The 20,367-nt window shown below is 44.5% G+C and overlaps 1 protein-coding gene across 9 annotated transcripts in view; it reads left to right on the plus strand.

Annotated features, from left to right (window-relative positions):
* SMAD3 (SMAD family member 3) overlaps positions 1-19,669 on the plus strand; it is a 71,624-nt gene extending 51,955 nt beyond the window's left edge. For all 9 annotated transcript variants that reach the window (XM_035569449.2, XM_035569455.2, XM_050713083.1 and 6 more), the window contains 8 exons: positions 1,470-1,663; positions 2,545-2,679; positions 3,377-3,451; positions 5,225-5,275; positions 11,006-11,218; positions 12,527-12,664; positions 15,007-15,151; positions 18,399-19,669. In XM_035569449.2, the coding sequence (XP_035425342.1) occupies positions 1,470-1,663; positions 2,545-2,679; positions 3,377-3,451; positions 5,225-5,275; positions 11,006-11,218; positions 12,527-12,664; positions 15,007-15,151; positions 18,399-18,522 (1,075 nt within the window). In that variant the 3' untranslated portion in view covers positions 18,523-19,669. The remainder of the gene's footprint in view (positions 1-1,469; positions 1,664-2,544; positions 2,680-3,376; positions 3,452-5,224; positions 5,276-11,005; positions 11,219-12,526; positions 12,665-15,006; positions 15,152-18,398) is intronic.
* The last annotated feature ends 698 nt before the right edge of the window (positions 19,670-20,367 follow it).

A 20,367-nucleotide genomic window follows, 5' to 3' on the forward strand; every position in this document is an offset into this window, starting at 1 on the left:
CCTGCCACAGAGCAGTCTGGAGAGTGGCATCCACCAGAGCTCTGGTTTCACGTGTAAAGAATGCATGGGCCATACATAACAGAGGCACAAAATAAATAAATTCATGTGTGTTATAAATAGTAGCTATGGACGTTGTGCATGTTTCAGCGCTGTGATATACTTGGAGGTCTTAGATGTTTTGAAACCTGTACCCCCAGGTCCCTCGGTGATGGTGTAGACTCCTTGTATCTGATACATGTCCAGCTGTGTGATGTGCTTGCCTGTCCCCCTACACCAGGTGTAGCTTGACTCAGGTGTGCTTTGCCTTCCCCGTTGCTGCAGCAGTGTGTACAAGAGGTGTGCATGTTACCAGGCTTTGCCAGAGAAGCTTTTGGGAAACATCTCCTAGGGCAGCCAAGACTAGCGCAACCACTGTTTGAATAATTGTTTGTGTGTTTTGGTTTGGGTTTGTTTTGCTTTTCTAGACTGGCAGCCAACACAAAGAACCAAGGGAAATAATTCCGAGAAAAATTTAAATTTTCTTTTTTTCCTTTCCTTGACAAAAAAAAAAATCATTTCACCAAAACCCTGAAGTGTTTTGTTTCAATCGTTAAGGAAAGCAAGGGAAGTGAAGGGTTAGACTTCAAAGAAGCTGCCTGGGGGCAATTCAGTGGCTTAGGGAGTGGAGCCCTCATTCAGGATGGAGGAGACCCTGCTCCAACTCTTTCCTCTCCTGGGGAGGATTTGAAGACGCTTGTCTTGCTTCCCAGGAAGGCCTGTTAGGAACAGGCTATTCTGGGATGAGGACAGGATTAGGTGAAAAATGAGTTGGAGGAGACACGGGCTAAATGTAAAAACAAAAGCAAGCAATGCTGAAAAAAACTTTATTTTGCTTTCAAGCTGCAATTTGGAAAATGAAAGTGGAAGCCTTGCTTGTTTGTAATGCTCGTGAGCACCATTTAAAGAAAAGGTACTTAGATGATTTGTGGATAATTGTGTCACAACTGAAATTCCTGTCTCTCTGTATTCTAAAAGTCTGGTTTCATGAGCACCTATTTTAAGAGTTGAAGCCTTTAAATGCACAGCACAAAGTGTTGAGATTGTGCAAACAGCCTCTTTGCTAGGACATGCACAAAGGCTTCAGGAGTACCACTGAATTCGTGTATTCTGACTTAGGGTAGCTTTTTTCAGTGCCACTTTTCAGAAAGTTAATAACTCTGGAGCGAGGCTGTTACACAAAATAGATGTTTTTGCCATTTTCAGAGAGACGCTCCCTGGCTTTAAGGCCAGGAGCAGAAAGCCTCCGTGCAGCCTTGGCCGGTTTTGAGGCCTAGCGCCTCTGGGGACAGTGTCAGGACACGGAGTTGGCTGGGCAGCCCCCAGTCTTCACGTTCGTCTCCCTGGCATAGGGTTTGCTGGGGTGTGTGTGGTCAGTGTGAGGTTTATTAATGCCGGCCTACATCGCCATCAACTTCCTGTTCTGCCTGCAGATCGTTAGATGGCCGGCTGCAGGTATCTCACCGGAAAGGCCTTCCGCATGTGATCTACTGCCGGCTGTGGCGGTGGCCAGACCTTCATAGCCACCATGAGCTGCGGGCCATGGAGATGTGCGAGTACGCCTTTAACATGAAGAAGGATGAAGTCTGCGTGAATCCTTACCATTACCAAAGAGTGGAAACCCCAGGTACTGCTGCCCCTGTGTGTGGAAACCTCAGCTTCTCGGTAGCAGCATAAGGGATTTATAAGTGCATTTCTAAATTGAATAAAGCAGCAGGCGTAGGTTTTTAAAACCTAAGTGTATCTATTATTGATGATAATCTCTTACTGTATGCAGCAGAATAATTTATGAATCTGCACTCGGGGGGAAAATATCATTTAAAATCAATAAAAACCAAGTCGAGCAGGTTGTGTAGTTGCCAGCTTCCTAATGTGTCATTGTGTGCCCAAAACCAGCTCACACATAGGAGGTACAGGTACAAACTACGGCAGTGTTGTGCATCACTAGCCATTGGTATTGTTGGTTTTAAATTAAGGATAAAACCTTACTGTTAAGTTGAAGTAGATCTAAGAATAGCTCCCAACACATCTGAACTTCCTGTTCTGAAGTCTCCTCCTGCCTCCGAAAGAGACTTTCATCTGGAACTGCAGATAGTTTTGCTGCATGTCAGTACAAATCTGCAGAACCAGTCTGGATGTTTATGCTAATCCTACCTTGCTGTTTCATTTTACATGAAATTTCTTCATTTTGAATCATGTGATATAACTTCCTTCAAATGGTTTTTCAAGAAGACCTGTTTCTTTGCCTTGCAAGGGGCAGACAGACTAGGTGTGTTCAGCTAAGCACATATCCCATCCCCAGCTGAGATATGTTAAGAATAGCATCTTTAACTGCTGCTGTTATTTCAGAAGCAAGTATCAAATTGTGTCCCTTAATTAGCGACTTCAGTGTTGCATGTGTTTAAGGGTGTTACTCCAAACTGGTTTCTCTTCATTTTCTAGGGTTTCAGTCATTTTATTTTAAAGCTGCTAATGTTCTCTCTATTTTTTTCCTTTCCATTTGTGCAGTGTTACCTCCAGTGCTGGTGCCTCGTCACACGGAGATCCCAGCTGAGTTCCCGCCATTAGACGATTACAGTCACTCTATTCCAGAGAACACTAACTTCCCAGCAGGTATCGAGCCACAGAGCAACTACATTCCAGGTACCGTATATCTTCCATCCAGCGAGTGGAGGGAAGAGGGTCATATTGCACAGTGAATCGTGTCTATGTATGCTAAGCTGGATGAGTAGAAAGTCTTTGTTTCTATCATTGCTATGAAGCTAAGAAGCGGGAACCTGTATGAAAGCAGATGAAAGCTGTAAATGTAGACACACGGGAGTGCTGTTTATAGTTCTGTTTTCTTTAAACTCACCTCTTTCCTTTGGTAGTACGCAGTCAGCTTATTGTGGAATCTAAAGCTGAATGTTCCCTTAACAAGTTTAGATTTGAATGAAATTCAGCCATTCTAATTTGAGTAAAACTCAGTAAATTTCTGGTGGAACTGAGCTCTTCTATTTATGCATCTTTTTTTACAAGCAATTTACACCTTATTTGCATGGGCAAACTATGCAGCTGCACACCAGGAAAGGAAAAATATCTGGACAGAAAACTGTCGACACGGCTTAAAGTTTTATGGGACTGAAAATCCTGATTTTGTTTTTTCCATTCTTTGTTATTCGCAAGCATACCATGCCTATTACCCTGATTGTGCCAGCTCCTACCCTCAGAAGCTTAAGAAAATTAATTTTTAAAAAAATAAAATTACTTTGTTGTGAATGACAAAGTAAACATATTTGGTGTCTAAAATCCAGACTTTTCATCCAGTTGTAATGACAGTATGAGCATTTTATGATTCTAGAGACACCCCCTCCAGGCTATTTGAGTGAGGATGGAGAAACTAGTGACCACCAGATGAACCCCAGCATGGATGCAGGTAAGTCATCTTTTGCCATTTGTAGCTTTCTAGGTCATACCAGAGACTTCTAAAGCTTTTCTTTGAAGCACTGAAAATCAGATCGCGGTGAGAGTTATTTTATCCCTGTAGGAGTGCAAATGTAGCCTGACATCTCATGTAAAGCACAGGACAGTATGGTTTAGAGCTGCTGGTGAGTCTGAAACAGTGGAGACACACCTAACAATGATAGTTTGCACTGTACTGCATTCATGCATCTGTATGCACATGAAAATTGTGCAAGTAGCTGGCACCTTCTGAAAAGGCATTTTTCTCATTACTTGGCTGTTTACATGCTGAAATGTCCAGTTAAGTATATGTGAAATGACCACTAGCAGATTTGTTTTTAAATGGGTTTATCATTTTGTGAGTATATCCCAAAGAATGTTGAAGTCTGGGTTCTCTCACATTGCCAAGAAAACATGAGGCAATAAACAAGATTTAGACTGAGCAGCCTTAGACTTCATGATAACCTATATCAGCATGTTAAAATTAAATACATGGGTCTTATCTTTCTGTGGGTAACTGTTTAAGGCATCCTGTTGATCTGAGTTGTGTCAGTGCTTGTGAGTAAGAATTACTGAATTAGACACTTAATTCCTAAAACTTTTGCTTGAAAAACAAAAACACGTCTTTGGTTAGAAGGGCTGATGCTTTACAAGAGGGATATGCAAATATGTGGCACTTGCATAAAGATAGACATGCAGAACCTAATTAATGCAAATACTGCACGCAAATACCCTGGTTTCTCTGTGTGTCTTCAGCCGTAGAGCATACGTGGGATTCTAAAAGAGGGATGACTTGCAGTCTCTCACCAGTTATACAGATGGCGGAAGGGAGTGTGGGTTTGTTTGTCTACATCAAACATAAGCCTATTGACACAATACATTTCAGCACATGCAATTACTGGTAATGTGGTTGACATTTGGAATGTATGTATGGCTTTTTGGGAAAGTGGACTGAAAGAGGATTGGCCTGGAAGATGCTATAAATACCTAGTTTGTGTTCAAATGCTATATCCCTTCCTTCAGATGTTAGGGATTTCCCTCTTTATAGAAAAACAAATGTTAAAGAAACCAGCTGAAGTCAGTGTGAGAGGAAAGAAAGGATGGGCTGTACCACCTGCCTGCATCCATGTGGCATCCAGAGGCTGTGGAACTGGCTCTAGACATCAAAGTGCAGATATCAAAGTACATGCACAAAATTTGTGGGCATAATTGTAATGACTGGGGATAAAATTCTGATGATTGTTTGGTCAGATCTGTATAGCTTGATCCAATCCTCCATTGTCCCAACACCAGTAAGATTCATTCGTATATTGAGTGATATTTTTTCCACTGTTAAGAGTGAGTATATTTTCTGCCTAGCAATGTACAATAAAGTTCTTTAACACACAGCTAGCTGGGCTTGAGTGTAGCTGTGATGATAGTGCCTGGAGTTTCAATAACTGCATGTGAAAATAAAAGAGACAACTGCATGTGCATTTTTGAAAATTAATGGGTAGAGTTTAAGTGAATTAAACTCTCTGAGGGTGTTTAGCAGTACTGCAGATGTCGCAAGTTGATATCGTAAGTATTAGCATTCAGAAGCTCATGTAAATAGTAATCAACATCAGAGAAGTTGCTAGTGTCACAAAACGAGACTTAGCTAAGAAGTGGGATTTCCTTCTCAACAAGCCTGGGCAGCACAGATTTTGTGCAAGTGTTTTTCCTTGTGCAGATGCCATAGTAATAATTATAATGTCTTGATTTTCAGGTTCTCCGAACTTATCACCAAATCCTATGTCTCCTGCACACAATAATCTGGGTAAGCATGTGATCTTGAGCACTGTGTGTAATTACAGTCAAGATAGTGACATTTTAATAATGACGTTATTTCTTGATGTTGTGCATGTTTGATGAGGTTGTGAGCACTGTTGGTAGTCCTTTCTGCTAATCCGCTTTACTGTGATAACTGTGGTTCATAGTAACTATGGGAAATAAGAAATTTGAGCTTACATCACAAAGTTGAATTGAGGAAGGAAAAAAAAAAAGAAGAAATATTGGCAGATAAATACCAGAAAGAATGAGTGAAGGACTGCAGGAAAAATACACTTGTTTGATTATATGAGTTTGCAAGGAATGATACCTGACTGTTTTGCTGGTGGCTTTATGTTCTTGCCCTTTTTTTTAAGGGGACAGTTGGAGGTTAAATTCTGTCTCCTGGAAAGTTACTTTAAAAATTTTTGGTGCTTACTGGTCCCTTTTATCATGTACCAGCATGCCTTATAACTTTTTATGTTTATAACTTGGTGTTACATCCATTACAGGGCATATGCTGCTATCCATGTGCTGTGGACGGGGTGGGGTGAAGTTCAGAGCACCAGATTTGCCTGCACTGCTTCGTCAGCTCAGGCAATTGTTCTTGTAGTTATTGTAGTATGAAATTGGGCATGGACGGAGCAGAGCTAAGTGGAGGAGGCTGGTTGGTTGGTGCGTGGTTGGAGAGCCCAAATAAACAGTGAGAGAGCAAGAATGCTAGCATATGGAGAGAGACAGAAGTCAGAGGCATGAGCTTCAGAGGTGTTAGTGGGGTCTTCAGCTTTCAAGAGCCTGGAACAGTGTTGTAGGTGAGACACGCAGACCTTGGCTGCCCTGTGGGATTTTTGTGGCCGACCGGACAGTTGGTTTTCTTCAGGAGAGCTCAAGGTACGCCACGATCTTGAGTTCTCTTCAGAAGTAGAAATAGCTGTTGAACAGGGCCTTTGCCTTTGAGATACTACTAGAGGTCTTGTGGTTCTCCCTGAATCTCTCTTTATCTTCCCAAATGGTTTTGCTCCTCCTTTTCATACCTACAGGCATGGAAGGTCTGATCTTCATTAGTTTGAGCTCTCACCTTATTTAAAATTGCTCTCAACAGTCTCTCCTAAAAATACTCACAGCTCGGGCTAGCTGCAGGATCAGTTCTCTACATGTTCATTAAGCCAGCAGACACAGGCCACTTGAGATTACTCTTGAATAACCATAGCCATAAAGTTTACATATGCTTTTAATCCTGGCAGAGGGTACTTTGACACTGCTCCAAAATTTGTCAGTCATTGGCTGACTTGTGGATATCTTGGGGCTGTTGAAGGGGATTTATTTTCTCTCTTCTTCTTCTCTTTTTTTTTTTCCCAAATTCTTTTTTTAAAGCATGGAATATGTTGCCACGGTGCCACTAAATTTGTTACTCATTTTAACTGTTAAAGGCTCAGAGAAGAATACGTAGCTGACTCTTTTTCTTTCTTTTTTTTTCTCCTGTCTGAATCCATTATGCTCAAGTATGCTGCCTAGGAGTTGATGAGAATTTCTAGCATTTTTTTGTCAACCTAAAAATAAAAAGCCAATTATGTGTAACAAAACCAACCTGGCAAGCTGACTGTGGCATCTGCCTTACATAAGGAAAAAAGGAGTTTCTAGGAAAGAGGCCCCAACGCATATCCTTTCTAACCAGGACACTGCTTATTAACACATGCTGCTCAGCTGATGGGCCTGAAGGATGTCTAATGTGCAGTCTGGTGACAAAAAAGCACATAGGAGGAGGTGAAGCTGGTTAACCGCAAGGAATCTCTTTGTAGTCTAGGGAGCAGACATCAGAAAAACATTTCAACTTATTGACATTAAAAGATATCTTTAAGTTTTGCAAACCAAATATTTATTGCTCTTAGGCAAGATCCCCCACAAATTAAGAACCTCTTGTCTCTTTTTTAAAATCGTATTGTAAATTTTTGCATGCGAGGAAGCTACAAAATAATAAATGGAATGGCACATCACTGAGCAACTCTTAACAGCTGTCAATGAAAATTTGTCATCATCCGTGTCTTGTAGATGGCAAATCTAAAGGAAGGAGCTGCTTATAGTGGTGCAGGTGAAAGCACAAGCAGCCCACGGTCCGTCAGCCTGCCAGTCTCTGCAGGCCACAAAGCATACTCTGTAAGACCAGAACTTTTTCTCAGCCTTGCTGATTCTCTTTCTAGTTAGACAGAAGTTAGCTGGTGCCTCATGGCCTGCAGTGCTGCTGCTTTTGCTGTGCCACACAGTTCTGTGGATGAGCAGAGCCTAGGGCATTACTTTAATCTGCAGACGTTTAACCAGGATTTCTCTGTATGTTTGTTAAGAAATTGAAATAGAAATTTAAAAACACAACGGCGTGCAGTGAGGGAAACTCAGCGAGCTCCCAGCAGCAGAATGTGAAGTATTTTTGCAGTTTCACCGTTAAGAAAATAATGTCACGGTATTGCAACTGGCCGCTTATTTGAACAGAACTGCCTGAAGCTTTTAAGACAGTTTACTTTGCCTAAGCTGAACTTTGGACTTCCATCCTATGGCTGTGTTCCAGAGAATTACAAAGACAATAAACTAGCATGAGGCAAACTGACTAGAACAATAGAAGCGAGGTTTGTTTGAGCTGCAATGCATTTCAGTATAAAGCTGTAACTCTGTAGTATGGGACTGAAGGAACTGAGGGACTTTCAGTTCATCTTTTCATCCACAGGCACAAAAAGTGTTGCAAGTAACATTTGGGGATTTTTTTTTTTTCTCCTTTCAGCTTGTGCATTTGCTCTGGAAGCATTGGGTCCACACTTTCAGTAGTCAAACAAAAGATTTAAATGGAAGTTGTACATATCCAATGATCTCTTCTGTAGTACTAAAATTTGAATTGGAAAAAATACAGAAAACCAAACTGAAAGCAGAGCTGCCAGCATTATGTGGACATTGGGAATGAAGTCAGGGAGTTTACGCTGGCCGAGGGCCAGGCCTGAGGTTGCATGTGTATTATTTTGGAGTGAGGCAGTCCCTTGGTGTACAGGAAATCCATTGTCAGGGTTTGCTCCGCAAAAGACTTGACGCAAAAGCTGTAAGTGAAACAAGCACATACCCTATGGACAAATCCATCAGGAACGTAAGCCTCTGTGACTCTCTGTGTTGAAACACTAATTCCCAAAGCAGGGAAAAGACAGCCCTCCTCCTCAAAGCGCAGAGGGGAAGTGTGCACACGTATTTATCTCCTAACCTCTGGGGGAGTCAGAACTAATGTGGCTGCAAGTAATGCACTGGGATAACGTAAATCAGTAACTTCTGATATACGTTGTGTATCAAAAACATTAACTGAAACTGGGAGAACAATTACTCTAATAGTTAGAGCAAATAGTAGAGTATGCAAAGCACCCAGCAAGTTTTTAACTCTGAATCTGAACAGTCCTTTGACCTTACAGAGAAGATGCAATGTGGGTAGCATGACAACAGGCAGTGGACATTTATGAAAGCAAAGCTGTAGCAAGACAAAGTTAAAAATGTATGAAGATGATTCAGGCAGGATTTACGTGATTTTAATGCAGCTCACCCATTCAATGACAGCTCACGCTAAAGCCCAAGACCACAAATCACAGGAGAATGCAGCACCATTGAAAGCGTGGTTGCATTTTTTGAGAAGTGAATTTTTCTTTAAAATAGGATTGTTTTTGGTTTGTCTCTGTCCTCAAATTGCAGATAAGCTTGAAATAAAATTTCTGTACATCCCTCGATGGGGTATCCCCGCTTCTGAAACCATAGAGAGCAATGTAGGCCTCATTTTTATAACTTGTAGTTACAATGCTGCAGGCTGCAACTGCCGACTGATTAAATGAGGCTGGCAGTGGAAAAATAGACCTGGTGTGGCAGTTTCCAATGGGACAACCAAGATGTAATACAAGAGAAAAAGGCATCATCTGTGCATGTCAGGAGAAGGACTTGCTTTACGCTATCAAAATAGTTTACAATGTGAAGAAACAGCAGGTATGCTTCACAGATTTCTTACACTGGTGTAACTACTCCTGTTGTACTGAGCTGCCTTCTGCTAGCTTTCGCTCTGAGCAGTACGTCCTTTTCCACTAGGGGAAGATATGCTTTCTCTTTTGTGGGTGTAATGTGTGGAGGAGAACAGAAACATTGGGCTTTGCTCGTGACAGAGCGTTTTCCTTTCAGGTGATACAGTTAAGGAAAGATAGAGACTGTAAAAGCTGGGGATGGGTAAAGGCTCCAAAATTCACAGATTTGCAGATCTGCTAAGGATTGATGGAGTTCCCCAGATACACTTCTATTCAATTCCTTATTTGCTGTCAGCAGAGCTTGTAACAAAGCAGAAACGAAAGCATTTCTCTGGGTTTTAGCTACTTTGGGAACTCAGGTGTCACAGCAATGGAGAGGAAACCATCGTGCCTTCTGGCTGAAGCCAGGCTGCTGCAGCCTGACCGAGGGTTACAGAGCAAAGCAGGTACCAGATGAAAAACGACTCTCAGACCCTCTGCAGAGACGCTCTTAGGGTGAGAGGAGGCTGGGAAGGAGCTGATCTCTTAAGCCCAGATTCACCTAAGCCTTTCCAGAGCAACAGATGGGGAAGCCTAGGGAAAAGGCAGCATTTTGCTCGGTGGTGTTACCCCTTGGCCAGATGGGAAGCTGCTCTGTTCTCCGGTCAAGCACCTGGTGAACGGGGATGAAGTGATAAATCGGGGGTGGGGAGGAGGGAATGAAGGGAATTCTTCTCTGGCTTTTATTTCTTGCATTGAATGTGGGAAATAGAGTGCCTATCAATTAGCTTAGTCTGCTTTCCGCTTTCTCTGCTCAGCAGATTCGCGGCTTACAGTACGACTGGACACCATCGAGTGCAGCATTTCCAAGAATATTTGGCGTGGGCCTTCCTCTGCTGAAGTTACTAGCAAAATTCTCAGTGAGCAGTTAAACAAATCATCCAAAGCCATTTGAATGCCCAACCTTTCACGCGTTTATTGTCTTCCTGAGACTGCCTCGGTCTGTTCACAAAACTAATTTCACTTGGTCCACAGGCTGAGTCAAGCTAGCCCCAGTACAAGACATTGGTCGTCATCTATTGGGGAAATGGATTTTCTTTTGAAAACTTGGCATCAAGCAGACTGGAAGAAAGGATCTGATTTTTAAATTACTTTGATGGCATTATTATAGACGGTTTGGTCTGTACTGCAGACAACTCTATTGGTTTCAGCAGTGCTGGAGAGATCGTAACAGAGTCAGTAAGAACAAAAGTCGGACTGCCTTATTTGCTGGCTACTTTGGTGTAAGTGCACAGAATTAGGATTAGGGGTTCTGTGTCATTGAAAGCAGATCTGTGGTCTGCTCTTTCGAGGGTTTTCTGTTTCTTCCTTTTCTCTCTCTCTCTTTTTTTTTTACTTTAGGGTACTGGCATCCCCAAAGTGGTCCTACATTTCATTGAAAAGCTAGTTTTCTATTTAAGATTTTCTCCAAGTATGAGGATAGCTTAGTGACACCCCACTTACCAAGTGACTAATATCTTTGAGTATTTGTGGTTGTTCCATGTGCCAGAAGCTTCAGGGATGATGTAACTTTCTAGCTGCGCTCCATTAAAATCTGTCAAGTAATTAAAGTTTGATTGTTAGAGTGAGCCCAAGGAATGAAGCAGAACGATATTTCAAAACAAGTGCTTTCTCCATTCCCCCCTTCCCCTCCTGAGGGCCTGTGACTCACTTTGCTTTTTGTTTTTGTGCAGATCTGCAGCCTGTTACCTACTGCGAGCCAGCTTTCTGGTGCTCGATATCCTACTATGAACTCAACCAGCGAGTGGGGGAGACTTTCCACGCCTCCCAGCCCTCTATGACCGTGGATGGGTTCACCGACCCATCCAACTCTGAACGCTTCTGCCTTGGTTTGCTGTCTAACGTGAACAGAAATGCAGCAGTGGAACTCACGAGACGACACATTGGTAATTTCTATTTCCTTATTTTCGTTGGTGCTTTTCAAGGTGGAAGGTGGAGACCTGCATGCAGAGATTTTTTTGGTTACCCACCTGGCATGCAGTTTGGTCAGTTTTAGAACACCATGATATTGGGATATTCATGGTGATTTAGCAGGCTAGTCTTCCATAAAGGAACACTAATTGTATTCTTTCATAAAAGTATAATAAAAAAAAAAAGCACTGGGGAATGCTAAAACCACTGAATGTAATAGAGATAGACAGAATTTAAATTTCTACACACATTCTTCGGAACTTTTTTTGAGTGGATGTTAGTGCTTAGCTTGTGTTTTCCTTTTCCCTCCTGCACTCTTTTATTTTCGAACTTACTGTTCTCTTAAAAATGGAAACTTAATTTTTATCTCAATTTCCTCTTTCCTTGCTTATACTGTAAGATAAGACTCATTTTTGTTTTCGGTTAAGCTGGTGCTAAATAGAATATCCCAGATCTATGTAATTTTAATGAAAGGCAAAATTGTTTATGATTTGCCGTGTTTTCTGCTGGTTTCTGGCAGAAATGAACATGCTCTTTGTCCCGGCGTTGTTCCCCTTTATTCCTTTTCTGGGCAATAAAGTTTTACAGGAGGATCCTTCCTTACTTGTTTTTAAAAGGATTTGCAGCACCAGTAAATAAATAAATAAATAAACAAAAGGCAACCCACAAAACAAACAACAAGCTAAGATTCAGAAATCAATCCTGAAATACAGTGTGCAGCATGGAAGAATGAAAGCAGGATTTTTAAACAGCAGTGCAAGATCACAGCAAATATTTATCTGAATAATGAAGATGAATTCCTGAAATTTGTCTCTTTATTAACTGGGAATTTAGCAATGTGTATAAACTCAAATGGGAAATAGATATTTGTCCTGGTTTATAAATCTAATCTCAAGAAAATGTAACTAGTTGAAAACATTGTATAATTTAATTCCAAATCAGTAAGTAATAAATAAACGAACAGCTGTATCCAGCTGTGATGCCTTTTGGATAAGGTTGAAGACCGTATGTTAGCCAATAGTACCTTCATATGGAAAATATCAGAGTCGTGCACGTTTGGAATGAGCAGGCTGTGAGGTGGTAAGATCGTGCAGCCCCAGGCTGGCACTGACAGCAGGGCTGGAGAGAGTGGTTTTGAGGTGGGTTTCATTTTCCTCATTCATAGTTCAGCTGCTTTTTGAGATCTCTTGGGTGCAGAGATTGTCTGTCTCGGCTAACTCTTCTTCCAGTTTTTGCAGATGAATGTTCTAAACTAACCCGAAACTCTGCTGTGTGTTTTTTAGGAAGAGGGGTAAGGCTCTACTACATTGGCGGCGAGGTGTTTGCTGAGTGCCTTAGTGACAGTGCCATTTTTGTCCAGTCTCCCAACTGCAACCAGCGCTACGGCTGGCACCCAGCAACAGTCTGCAAGATTCCCCCAGGTAAGGAAGCGTGCCCCGCCTGTCATCCTGCGCAGGCTTCGCCTTCTGCAGGCAGGGGCTTGCTGTGGAAAGCAAGCGCTTTGTCAAGGTAGGCATGGATTTGCTGACCCCTGCTCGTGACAGTAAAGAGAAACTTGAACTTTATTACACGCAAATAAAGTGACTTGACACCTTCAGCATGGGAATTTTCACTAGCTTAAAGGATGAAGCTACTGATAAGGGAAGCTACTGTGTATGCTCCAGCAAGTATTTGTTTCTTCATGATCTGTGTGGAAGTAGGAGCAGAATCTGCCACATGCTCTGTGCAGTGTTTTATCAGTCAATACTGTAATTATCTGATAGTCATGCTTATAATTTTATTTGTATCATTAAAAGACGATAATATAAGATTTTTTTTTAATTTAGATTAGCTCATAGTAATTTAAACTGCTACTGTTTTCTGGTCTGTAGTAAAACATTTTTCCCATTTTTTGTGAATGAGTTTTATTCTAGGGAAATCCCCTTTACAGGTACTTTGTTGCTCTGGTTACAGCAAACACTTCTGAGGTATGCTGAAAGGTTGCAGGAGAATTGATTGCAGCTATCTAGGAAAAATACGCTTTCTTGTTAAATACATGAAAGAGATAGGATGGGAAGATGCGTTTCCAAAGGGTATTTAGCTAGGCTTACAAAACCTTATTTTTTACAGTTAAAAGTGTGTATGTATTTTAAAAAACTAACTTTTTTGTTGAGAAATATTTGAATAAAGATTGTCTTTTTTTTAGAGATCTGTACACTACAAGTTCTGGTCCATGTTAATGGGTTTCCTTTCTCAGATGCTTAGGAAGCAGCTGCTAGTGCTACAAACATGACTTAATTCTCCAGCCACATCACAAGAGTCCACCCGGGCTGGAGTCAACATCTGAAAGCATAAACAACCCACATTTCCGCTGTAGATTCATCTAAGGCACATTTATTGGACGCCAGCTCTCTGCACTTTTGCCACAGTCTTTGGCTGCCTTCTCAGATTCATCTTCAAATCTTTGTTGGTTTCGAAGCAGTTTCTTCATTCCCATGTTGACCAGACCACGTCGTAGCCCTCCTCCTACCCAGCACAGTCACAGAGTGACCTGTTCCCATTCCATCCTGTGGTCTGAACAGTTTGGCAGGCTGATCAGCTCATTTGCTTTCCTTGCCACAACTCTTTCTCTGTGCTCAGCCTGGCCCTGATGCTCTCACCCTTGTTTTCCTCTTAGAAAACTGTAATATGCCTGATACGGCTTCCCTTCAAACTCTCTGCAAGATGCTCTTGGGCTGTGCTCTTTTATGGTCACAGAAATGGTAGCTTTTTTCTGCAGCTGCTGAGCCGCTGAATGCAGTTACGCTTTGCTATATGCGGTTCGACCCAAAACAGATGACAGTATGAGGCCAGCCCAAGAGAGTAGGCTCAGAAGTGATTTTAGAAAAAAACAATTCATCATAGTCCAAATGGTTGTTTTTCAGACTTGGCCCATATGTAATCCCAAATGAGCACTACTTGCACGCCAAGGTGCAGAGTTTAACTTGTTTCTGGTTATCTGGGAGAAAGCAAGCATGGCGATGCTTTTTTTTAGTTAACGTATTTTTTAGAGTTTTGTATTTTTATTTTTTTTTAACCACGATGAATGTGATTATATTTCACCTTTATCGCCTAGAACAGTTGAGTAGGTTGTTCTCAGCCATTTCAGCTGTGAGTAAACACTGGAGGGACAACTTCAGTTTTAAAGGAAAATTCTTTGGCACATCACACTTGAATTTAAGAGAGGATTATAGCAGAAACAGCTCTGCTATGAGCCTTTTTAACCCTGATAACCGTTTTCTAGCTTGCCAGAACGGTTTCACTTCAGAACTTCTCTGTTACTTCTGCTGACAGCCACCACGTAAATCCAGCGCCAGCGAGTTCCTCTTTTTCGCCTGGGCATTCCTTTGTTTTAGGCCCTGTAGCAACTGCTTTTAATTGGCATTATGGTCATAGTTAGGCTTTTAAATTAAAACGTGAAGGAAATGGTTGTGAAGGAGGTAGAAGGGGGTTCCGCACGAGGACCCCAAGTCTGGTCGTGCAGATCGCAGTCTGCTGTGAGCACTTGCACTCGTTGTTCTCTGTCCATAGCGTGGTTTTCTTCCTTCTCAGCCCATGAGTTGTGGATGTGTGGTGACGTTGATTCCTTTTCTGCAGTCCTGTGTTAAAGCAATCTGTATCTGCTATCACATGGTCTGGGGACATGGGAGAGCAGCACCGAGGTTCTTTCCATTCTCAGCCAGTAATAGATTCCTTAATGTGGTTAAGCTAATGCCTCGATCTTTGTCGTGTTCTTTTTTCACAGGATGCAACTTGAAGATTTTCAACAACCAGGAATTCGCAGCTCTCCTGGCTCAGTCAGTGAACCAGGGCTTCGAGGCCGTGTACCAGCTGACCAGAATGTGCACCATTCGGATGAGCTTCGTCAAGGGCTGGGGAGCAGAGTACAGGTCAGCCTCTGAAGGAAACTTGCGCCGTGCTTGTGCTTGCCTTTGCCTCTCACGTACTTCACAGCCTAGGAAACTGTTCTGCAAAGCTTCTTTATTCGGCTTGTAGGACGGGGAGTTACCAGGGCGTTTCCTTAGAAATGCAGATAGCTTGTATTTGTTGCGAATGCATTGGTCACATTTTATTCTTCCCATCCTACTGGTGTAAAACATGCATCGTGTGATACACTTGGAAAATCATGTGCATTTGGTCACAGTGCTGTGCAGACCAAGAGCTTCACCTGAAGCACAGAAGATAAATCCAGATGGCCTGTGTGGGAACAATTTTTTTTCTTAAAACCAGATGTATATTTGATAGTTTGAGTGTCTTATGTCTACATTGTTATCAGGCCACCATCAGTGTGAGTGCTTCCTGGTTGATATGGGTTGGGTTTGATGTTGGTTGTTGTTTTTTTTTTTATCAGGGACCAATGGAACTAAAATAAAAGCAGATCAGCTTGAAAATCTACATGTGGAAGAACTGTTAGAGTTGCCACAAAATTACTGTTAATTCTCCTCATCCTTTTCGTAGTGCTTGTCATAGGGCAGTTGCTTAAATGTGACTTGAGGCGGTGGGAGAAGCAGGGTCACTGTTTTTCCCAGTGAATACTAAAGGTAAAAAAGGAGATGTAGTGGGGTCTGGTGTCTGGGATCGATGGTGTGGTTATTCTGCCAACACAGGGAGAGTGTGAGGGGCAGAGTACTGCGTAGCTTGTGCTGCTGCTGCATTAAGAAGCAAACGTCCCTTAGTAGCAAAGGGAGTAAAATGAGTGCTTGGTAGTACAAGTAGGGGAGACAAAATTCATCGGAAAATGAACGTTGTTTTATGAGAGAAAAAGCTGGCGAGGATTTCGGCCAAATGTGATTTTGAAATACTTGCTTGCAGTGTACCCTTGAAAGCCGTGGCCTTATTTTAAGACCTGGGGGCAGCCCCTGCCTGGCGGCGCGGCGAGGCCGTCTGCGCTGCGCCCCGCGCACAGCTGCCTGCAGCAGACGGGGGAGATGCCATAGCATCAGCTGGAGCCCGGGTCCCGCACGTTACTCTCCCGCTTTCTTCATTTCTCCAGATGTTTGGAGTCCATTTTGTTTTGAAATTGTCCTGCAGCCGGGCCAGAGCCTTTCAGCCCTGGCTCGCAGCCACGGCTCGTAATGAAGTCCAGATGAGCATGACTTACGGAAAGTCTACTATCTCATTAGAGTATTGTACTCAGTGAAACCCTACGCTCGCGCTGACCGCGCCGCAGCCGCTCTCCTGCTCCTTCATTTCCTTGCCACAAAATACTACATCTGATTGCCTTTGTCAGAGCACGTTTATTTGTTGAACTGATTCATATACGAAAATGTTACTGCGGGAGCTGCATCCAGAGCGCTGTTCCGGTGATTTCTGCTTCAGCTGCTCGGCCGTGTGAGCAGTCTGGTCGGCGGGGTGTTCAGTGCTCGTGTGCGCCAGGGATTTGGTGGAGGGAAGCGGGGAGAAGCCGATTGCATAAGCAGCCGGTGATCCAGAGGTTCTCCTCTGCCCTGCGAGAGGCCGGCGGAGCAGGCTGAAGTCATGGAGAAGGCAGAGTGGAGCTTGCCGTGATGGATTTGCAAAGGGCAGAAACACGGATCTGGGTTTCCGTGCGGTGTTGCCAGCACAGTTGCTGGACTGCTCGGTGCTAACCTGGCTTTGGGCAGCAAAGGGGGCTGCTCTGGGTTCAGGGGGACTTCATTTTTTCTGCACCCTTGGAGGTTTGTTTGCTCCACTGAAGCCGATGGAGCAAGAGGGCTGCTCTGCGCTCCCTGCCCTGCAGCCCTCCTGCCCAGGCAGCTCACGAGGTACCCCGTAATGCAAACCACGCTCCGTTAGGTGGCTGCATGGGACGGGCCCTGCCCATACGCCCACTCTCGGGGCATCGTCGCCTGCCAGCTCCGCTCGGCCGCGCCTGAGCTGGGAATGGGTGGGGTGCCTTCAGGGAGCCGCTGCCATTTTCGGTTCAAAGCAGAAGGGATGCAGATCCGTCGACCCGACGCCTTGCAGCCCTCGGCCAAAGCCTTGCAGAGCTGTACCCCGGAGCCCTCCGCCTCTATCCTGCCACGAAGGGGCAGGGATGGTGCTGGGAGCAGAAGGACTGTCCCCCGGGGAAGGGTCCCTCTTTCGGCAGCGGCTTCTCCCAGGGCCCCGCAGACTTTGGCTTCTCCCTCCCACAGGCAGATTCCAAGGACGGCTTCTGTGGGAAACGCGGGTGTAAAACAAGGCTGTCTCCAGGCTGTTTCTCTCTCTTTGTAATCCTCCTCCTCCACAGCAGCTGTCCGTGCCTCTCAGCCTAGGCCAGCAGTCCTGCCGTCCCTCGGCACAGCCCCGGACCCTGTGCCCCGGCCTCGCTTCCCTCCCCTTCCTCCCCATCTCTTCCTGCTTCGCCATCTGGAGACACTCCATGGGGTCCTGAGGGCAAACAACAGAGAGGCAGATAGGAGAGGGGAAGGTGCTTGGTGGCACCGAAAAGTCCTCGGACCCAGCAGGGTGTCCCCCCTCTATTCTCTGGCCACAGCCACCAGCTCCTGAGGGGCTTTAAACCACACGCATTAATACCAGATTTCGGCCTCGCTGCCCGGCATGCCCGCGTGTCGTGGGGCCCAGCACGTCCCCCAGGCTGCTCTCTGCTTAAAGGGTGCTGAGCAGCGGCTCTGGCTGCACGAGGGGCTCTGCAGGGCTGGGGCAGGGAGTTCAGGCGGCTGAGTGGTGGCCCCGTCACTTCCACGTCCTGCCAGAACTGAAAGATCTGGCGAAAAGAGAGTATCCTGGTCTCACACACAGAGAAACTGAACGTGCTTGGTAAACAGCTGACGTTGCTAACCAGTTAGGAGGCGCAAGGCCTGCAAAATCTAACTGGAGTGTTGCTCAGATAAAAGCCTTCCTTTCTCTTCAGGGAGTCAGGAGCTGCCCGTTTGCAGAAATCTGAGGAGCGAACAGATTATAGAGGGAGGTTTTCCTTTGAGATAAGAGATGTAAAGAGAAAAGATCGGGTGTTAAAGAAGCCGGCAGCATAGGCCAGAAGCATGTTAAAGAGGAGAGAGACATTCCTTTGGCCCCACATGCAAGACTATTGTCTAAGCAGGAAAGAATGCTTCGGTAGCTGTAAAACCTTTTCACATTTGTGAAGTTTTGCAAGTCACATTTATGTTCTTTTTTCCCTCTCTCTCTCTCCCCCCCACCCCTTCTTTCTCGTAGGCGGCAGACTGTGACCAGCACTCCCTGCTGGATCGAACTGCATCTCAACGGTCCTCTGCAGTGGCTGGACAAGGTCCTCACCCAGATGGGCTCCCCCAGCATCCGCTGCTCCAGCGTCTCCTAAGGAAATATCTCCTGGGGGCGGGCGGGGGGAACAAGGACTGGAAAATGGAATTGGCTTAACTCTTAGCAAAAGGCGTAGAAAACAAACTCCCAGTTACTGAAGTGATAAGGAAAATATCTGCTAAAAAGTGGGTTGTCTTTGTTTTGTTTCTTTCTTTTTTCTTTTTTTTTTAATGAAACTTAAAGACCCATTTAAGCCACTTCCACTGAACCTGTTAGCACTTTGGTTACAATGCTATGGGCCATTGCAGTTAGCATGAAGCTGAAGCTTATCATGATGAAAAAAATGGACTTGGTTTCAGCGGAGAGAAGCCAGTGCTCTGCCTCCAGCCGTGTCGTGGTGCCGCTGGCACCAGCCGGCCGGGAGGGAACTTTCCCTTTGCCTCTCACGCCTCCAGCCTCGGGTCACGGAGCATCTTGGAAAAGCCAGGTACGGTGGGACTTTGGGATGACTCTTGCTCATGCGTTACTGTCTCCATCCATCTGAGGACACCTGTTCTCCCTGCGATTGCAGCAGGAGGGGGGGAAGAAACATTTAAAGCATATGCAAGAGCGAATTCCCCCAGCGATGCTCCCAAAAGGAAAGAGTTTCCCATGCTGGACCAGTAACGAGGAGGCAGAGCCTTGCTTCGCGCCCGAGAGATGCAGCTGACGCCCCGAGTGCCTCAGACTGGATTTACACGAAGCAAAAGGCCTAAGCGAAGGCACCTTCTGATATTGCTGCAGCAACTTTCGACTAGAGCTGCTCACAGACAGACATTTGTGATGTGGGGAGCTCTTGCTGGATAAGTTAAGCCTTTGTTATTGTGCAGTCTATTTACATTAACTACAGAAAGTTTGTATTCTATTTTCTCAGTATGTCGAATGGTATCTGCCACTTCTTAAGTCTTAGGGGCGGAGTGAATTCAGCGTCCAGGTCTGCTCGAGAGACGGGAGTGAACAGCCCTTGCTGCCATTTGCAGAAAACACAGTTCAGTAGGTCATCCCACGCTGTCACCATGACTGTGCACGAACCAGGGCATCTCAGACACACAAAAACTCAGTTAAAAAACGTATTTCATCTGATTGAAATGCTCTGAGATGTGGTTTTTGCCTGGAGAAATTGGGAGAGTGTATTTACGTGTATTATAAAATGTTCATTTTAAATATACATGCTCCAGACTGTTTAATACTTTTTCCCTGTAGCAACTGTCATGGCAAACAACTTCCACAACTGGAAAAAAAAAAAAACAACAAAAAAAACTTGGTTTTATGGTTCAAATTTGCCAAATTAGTGTCATAGCTTTGTCAGTGCTATCCAATTATCCGTTCCTTTATATCTCTGTTGAACATCGTACGCCTTTGTGCCAAAATGGAAGGGGGAGGGGAGAAAGCGATAATCAGTTTCCTATGGAAATCTTTTTTATTTTATTTTTTTCCTTCTATATCCAAAAGGCAGAGACGCAAGATCTGGCTCTGGGAAGGACAGGCTGTGACGGACTTTACGGTGGTTTGTGCTAACTTTCGTCCTGCACAGTTTTAGGCTCCCAGATGTGACCAAGAGCCCAGTGGAAGTTTCCCTGCGTGCCAGAGCCCTGCTCCCCGGTGGGGAAGGGACTTGTGCGACCCCAGACACTCACCAGCAGCTTCCATGCACCCGCCTGTCTGTAGGGAGAGGCTTTTGGGATGTGCCTGTTCCTCTGAGACCGCCCTGCATCAGCCCCACCGCTGGGGTTGCAACACCCGGCGCTTCTGGACCCGGGGCCCCGGGTGCGCTGGGCACAGAGACCACCGGGAGCCCCAGCAGCCGCTTTACCAGGCAAATGGGGGAGGCTTTAGCAGAGAGTTTTCTTCCAGAAGTGAGAAA

This window comes from Cygnus atratus, chromosome 11 (genome assembly GCF_013377495.2).
Source record: "Cygnus atratus isolate AKBS03 ecotype Queensland, Australia chromosome 11, CAtr_DNAZoo_HiC_assembly, whole genome shotgun sequence".
Lineage (NCBI taxonomy): Eukaryota > Metazoa > Chordata > Aves > Anseriformes > Anatidae > Cygnus > Cygnus atratus.